The sequence below is a fragment of the Abramis brama genome, assembly GCF_963993115.1.
Source record: "Abramis brama genome assembly, chromosome: 21".
NCBI lineage: Eukaryota > Metazoa > Chordata > Actinopteri > Cypriniformes > Leuciscidae > Abramis > Abramis brama.
Genome location: NC_139983.1, coordinates 30,238,506 through 30,244,557, shown reverse-complemented (window position 1 = coordinate 30,244,557; position 6,052 = coordinate 30,238,506). Strand labels below are relative to the sequence as shown.

The 6,052-nt window shown below is 34.9% G+C and overlaps 1 protein-coding gene across 1 annotated transcript; it reads left to right on the top strand.

Annotated features, from left to right (window-relative positions):
* The first annotated feature begins 808 nt into the window (after nucleotides 1-808).
* chmp3 (charged multivesicular body protein 3) lies at nucleotides 809-5,142 on the top strand. Its single transcript, XM_084097468.1, has 6 exons — nucleotides 809-951; nucleotides 1,250-1,310; nucleotides 1,445-1,624; nucleotides 2,641-2,762; nucleotides 2,844-2,958; nucleotides 3,810-5,142. The coding sequence occupies exons 1-6, from the start codon at nucleotides 907-909 to the stop codon at nucleotides 3,956-3,958; spliced, it is 672 nt and encodes a 223-aa protein (XP_083953594.1). The 5' UTR covers nucleotides 809-906; the 3' UTR covers nucleotides 3,959-5,142.
* Nucleotides 5,143-6,052: the final 910 nt, after the last annotated feature.

The following is a 6,052-nucleotide window of genomic DNA, read 5'->3' as shown; positions in this document are numbered from 1 at the left end:
AGGTTATTGTATTAAAGGACCATTGCTCAAAGGATGCTGGTTTAATTATATATATATATAAAAAAAGTAAATAATTAAAAAAAAATCCAAAAATGTAAATAAATTCACAAATGACAAACCCAGTTGTACAGTGCTTAAGAAGGAGATTAAAATGTGATGTCAAAATCTAAATCAGTTAAAACAACTGCAATATGTTCTTCATTTAACATTTTCATACACAAAACAAAGTATCTACTTTTATTCAACAATAAATAGATATGTACTCTCTCTGTTTTCTTTCATTTTTGTCATTTATATTGTATTGTAACGCATTTGATATGTTCTTCTGATGTAATATGGAAGTTACTCTTGTGCATGCTATTTGTTGATAATAAAGCGTTTAAAAAAGAGCCTCATTACAATTTATGTAAGAATAGGATTATCATTTAAAATATGCCTGAAAGTGTTTCGCTTCATATTTGCATTCGAGGTTTAAATCACTGTCCTAATAAATAAATAAATAGTCCTGTATGTTTTTCAGGCCCTTAACTGTTTAAAAGTGTGTTTATTTATTATTTATTTAAATTGTCTAATTTTGTGACGCTTGACAACATTGTCTATTTCGACCATAAACAAACATGACGAAACCATTGATATTAATTAATAAATGTTTAATATCATCATCATAATTTTGAATCAGAAATGTATGAATCAGAAAATAAAATTGAATCATGTGGTGTGATACTGTCAGGGGGAAAAAATGACAGTTCGAGTCGTACTTTTATTATGAAATGTAAACTGTCCTCACCATAACCGGAAATGACCTATATTGTCATATGTCGAGAGGCTGGAATCAGGAAGTGGACTTGTAATGTACTATTTTGATTGTGCCCGTCTCTGTTCAACTATTTAATTTACAAGTTTAAAATGGGGCTTTTTGGAAAAACACAAGAGAAACCACCGAAGGACCTTGTAAGTGAAACATCGATCGTGATGGGCGACGGGAATTAACGGTTTTTAATAAATGTTCCATTGTAAATAATAGCAGGCCTATAAATAGCTCGCTTGTCATATTTGTTAGTTACATGATGTGTTACGTCATGTCTTTATTCGTTTGTTAAACGACGCTCTTCAAAGTTACGTTTAATTGTGTGGTCCCTACGGTGATGTTATGAAAACCAAATTCAGTAATTCGGCTTTACACGCTTGTTGGTTAAATCCAATCACAACAGGTAGTTGATCTCAAACTGTCTTCATCTCTTTTCCACAGATAAATGAATGGTCTCTCAAAATCAGGAAAGAAATGAGGGTTATTGACAGACAGATCCGAGGTGAGGTCAAAATACACCGTTTATTATTATTATTATTATTTTTTATCAGTTGCAGTTTATTCTAATAATGTAATTAAATTGTTCAATTTAGTAACTGTACTTAACAGAAGTTGCAATTGTATTTTTTCCCGAAGATATTCAAAGAGAGGAGGAGAAGGTAAAGAGATCCATCAAAGATGCTGCAAAGAAGGGACAGAAAGATGTCTGCATCATCCTCGCCAAAGAGATGATTCACTCAAAGAAAGCCGTCAACAAACTGTACGCCTCTAAAGCCCAGATGAACTCTGTGCTGCTCAGTATGAAGAATCAGTTGTGTGAGTGTAGTTTTTATTTTGCAGACCCAACAATATGCGCTGTAAGCTGACAAAAAACGTGCAAAGTGACCCACATTTGTTTTTTGACCACTGAACCAATTTACTCATGGAGCCACATCGAAGTCCTTATATCTCTGGGGGAAAAGAAGCCATATAGGGCCTTAAAAATATGGTTCTAAAATATAGTATATAAAAGGATATTTAAGGGTTAGTTCACACAAAAAAAAATTGGGGGGGGGGTAATTTGGCCCTTCAAATAACAATTATCAATGACAGTTTCACCAGTAGGTGGCGACAAGTGACTGTTGACTGAAAACATATATTTGTCATTGAATCATTCGTTCAAAAACACTTATTCATCCACTAATGAAACAAGCAAAGCGAGTTATTGAATCATTCATTCAAACCGTATTAAAAAATAATAATAATTTAAATATTTTTTAAAAGTCTACAGCAATTAACATGTTAAAACCACTAGTAAATTACATGCGACTAGGTTTAGTTGTCCCAGAATCATGGGAGAATCGTGATCTCTTTTTTTAACCAAAAAATTGTGATCCTCAATTGATCCAGAATCGTGCAATTCTAATACAAGGATGCACTGAATTGATGAAAAGTAACAGTACGTTTATGATGTTACACATGCATTTTAAAACAAATTAAAATGTTTTTATACTTTTATATAAAAGAAAAAGAGGCCACCTGAGAATATTTCCAAACTAGACAGCAGAAAAGTGAACGCTAAAGCAAACCAAAAATTAAAAGACTTCATGTTATTTTATAAATATACCATTTTTCCATTGGTAATCCATATACATTCGTAATGCATTATGGTTAATTTATACAGCTTGACATGTTAGAAATGTACTAATATATGTAGAAATGAATAGTAACCTAGATCAATGAATGCTGAACTAGTATTTTTTAAGTATTGTTGTTTCATGAACTAATATTACCATAAAGAACCTTATTGTAAAGTGTTGCTCATACGTTTGTCCATTGGTTTCCCATTACAGCTTTATTAAGAGTGGCGGGTGCCTTGCAGAAGAGCACAGAGGTCATGAAGGCCATGCAAAGCCTGGTTAAAATCCCAGAGATTCAAGCCACCATGAGAGAACTCTCAAAAGAGATGATGAAGGTACTTGCACAAACACTTCCTCAAAGAAACGTATTGTGAGCACATGTAACACGTCTAACGTGGAGCACTCGTACTACACAGGCCGGCATCATAGAGGAGATGATGGAGGATACACTGGGAGGGATGGAGGATGAGGAGGAGATGGAGGAAGAAGCAGAGGCTGAGGTTGACAGGATCCTCTTTGAGGTTACAGCTGGTAAGGAACCACATGACCATCACCCAGGATGTGGAAATGGCCATTTTATCTCGCCAGCCTTTTCTTATTATGAAAAATGCTTTAGCACAAAACATTTTGTCATTATTAGGGCTGGGTCGATTTTAATCAATTCTCATTTTGATGAACCAGTATCGATTCTTAAATAGTTAGTTCACCTAAAAAAGAAAATTATCCCATAATTTACTCTCCCTCAAGCCATCCTAGGTGTATATGACTTTCTTCTCTCAGTCAAACATAATAAGTGTTATATTTAAAAATATCCTGGCTCTTCCCAGCTTTATAATGGGAGTGAATGGTACCTTAGATTTTGAAGCCCAAAAAAGTGCATCCATCCATCATAAAAGTAATCCATACAGCTCCAGGGGGGTAATAAAGGCCTTCTGAAAATATCCATATTTATAACTTATAACTATAATCACTGGCTTCCGGTAATGGCCGTACGCAAGTCGAGTTCTGGCGGAAGAGTGACCTCTGACCTGAAGCATAGCATAGGATGTAGGAGTAGCGTAAGCTAGACTAAACTGTTTTTTTTGTGTGTGTGTGTGTGTGTGTGTGTGTGTGTGATTCACTGAAACGTCTCACCTTTTCCCACTCTGTGACCCACAGTTTGAAAACCCCTGGTTTACAGCATTAGTTGAGAGATTTTATTTTTTTCCTTGAGAAAAATGTACATAATATATATATATATATATATAATATTGAATCGCGAGTGTGTGAATCAGAATCGAATTATGAAATTTGTGTCAATTCCCAGCCCTAGTCATTATGCACTCACAGGTTATAAATGGAGGAGAACCTAAGCTGAAGATATTGCTTTTTTTTAATAACAGGTGCACTTGGAAAAGCTCCCAGCAAAGTCACAGACGCCCTGCCTGATCCAGTGCAGACTGGGGCCACGGCAGCCTCAGAAGAGGAAGAGGAGGAGGAAGAAGAAGATATCGAGGCGATGCAGTCCAGGCTAGCAGCACTGAGGAGCTAAAAGACCTGCGTTCCTCATCTTCAAGCTCTATAGGCATAGACAACATATCTAACTTCCTCTGTAGCTTTTCTACACATAAAGGCACTTTGGCATGGTAAATATAGGACTAAATTCGGACTTCACATAAAATAAAAAAAGGTATATCATAGTGGATATAGAATAGAAATAAAATGTCTATATTTCTATCAATTTCTATCTAATAATAATGAACAGTGAAGTCAGGTATTCAGTTCTTGTACTCATATGGTAGCAGGTGGATGGCTATTTCAGATCATTCAATTTTTACTTCAAGTCCATTTTATTGATGGATATTTGGGCTCCACTCATGTGAATCTATGCCTATAGCTAAGCAGCTTGTCCAAGGATCTGTTGTGCAGTGTCGTCATATCGGTGTTGGTCTTAGTTGTTTTGTCTCTGTTGTTGAATTTGCAGTTTTATCTCAAGCCTTACTTGGGCTAAGTGCATAGTTCTTTCATATATCTGGCAGTTTTGTTTTACTGAGTAGGACAAATTCATGGAAGCCATTACTTGTAAATCTTGTACAAATGCTGAATATAAAAAGAAATCCGTTTGCATTGTTATTTTGTAAGTAAAGTAATAAGACGGGCTTTGAGAATAAAGGAACGGCTGTGCTCGATAACTGACTGTTTTGGAACTTGAATGAGCTGATCTTATTTCTGTCTTTGTTTTTGTCGATTTCTGCTGTTTTGGGACTTTTGTCATGGTTTAAATCCATTTCTGTCTTTGTACGTTTTGTCTTATGAGTATTTTTGTTATGCCTTTGCTTTTAGATGACTGAAATGCCTGATTAACATGTAAACGGCTGACAATTTATCTTATGGTTTCATCCAATATTTTAAGTCGAATGGTCCGCTGAATAGTCTGTTTGCTATTATTCTTACATGTCTGCATATGAAACAGTTACTCTTTGTGCATTCTGGCACCATAATTAGTTTTTTAGAATGGCGTGATCTGCTTATTTGACAAGCTGAACACTCTGGAGTTACAAGTATGGATTTTATACAGATCCAGTCTCAATATGTTGGCTAATGAACCAAATTGATTATTTTTGCTTCATTTCATACCTTTGCTGTTGTGGAAAAACATTCACATCTGCTCTAAAAATTTGTTTTGTAAATGGGAAAAATATGTTGGTAACACTAATAAAATTTTATAGGCAAAAAGAGTACATTTCACATCATTGATAAAACAGTGTTGTATTGTAATCTGTTAAGATCTTTTATAAGTTATAGTGCTTTACAGTAATACAATAGCCCTTGTTGACTGTTATTACCTGCTGTTTTATTCGGGATTCTCAGAGAGTTATTTTACTTACCTCAATCTCTCTCCCTTTGACTCCCTCCCTGTCTACTCATCCAAAGCTTTGTGAAGGAAACCAGATCTTTTGAGTCTTTTCACTTTGAATCTGGGTTACTCCTCTATAGAAGGTCTGTTTATTGCACAAAGACGGACATCTAAGCTTCAACGAGGGAGTTTAGAGTATTTAAATAGCATTTTAAACCCACCCAAATACTTAGTAGTAATCAACTAAGTAGTATTACTTAATATACTAAATTACTTAATATATATATATATATAGTGTGTGTCAAAATGAACGTGTTAGTGTATGTGATTATTATTATTTTTAGCGTTACATTATATGAATATTCATGTGAATGCTCTAATCATTCAAGTGTGAAAAGACACAAAAGAGAAGGCAGTGCAATACTGTGCATCTCCTGTCTGTGTGACACACACACACATGACTCATGCGCACAGAAAGCCGCTTCAGACAGTGCTTGAATGGACAACAACACACAATTATGCCAAAATGCCAGTTTAGTCAGATCCGCGTAATGTGCGGCAGGTCTTATGACAGCAGCCTAATAAACCCACTGCTGTCTGTCATTAATAATAATCAAAGTGTTAAAGAGAAAGAGAAAATCACTCACTGCTCTTGACTTAATAGCTTTTGTTTCTTTAATAAGGATTTAATCTATATTTAATTTATGCAGTGAAGACTGTGAAGTGTTTGATAACTTCATTCAATTTCAGTATATATCCTACCTGTTAGACCTACCTGAAAATCTTAAA

What these genes read in the sequence shown, in the direction of transcription:
- chmp3 (XM_084097468.1), top strand. Translation starts at nt 907, where the DNA reads ATGGGGCTTTTTGGAAAAACACAAGAGAAACCACCGAAGGACCTT. An exon ending in AGAAACCACCGAAGGACCTT is followed by an intron (nt 952 to 1,249) that starts GTAAGTGAAACA and finishes TCTTTTCCACAG; the next exon opens with ATAAATGAATGGTCTCTCAA. An exon ending in CCTCTTTGAGGTTACAGCTG is followed by an intron (nt 2,959 to 3,809) that starts GTAAGGAACCAC and finishes TTTTAATAACAG; the next exon opens with GTGCACTTGGAAAAGCTCCC.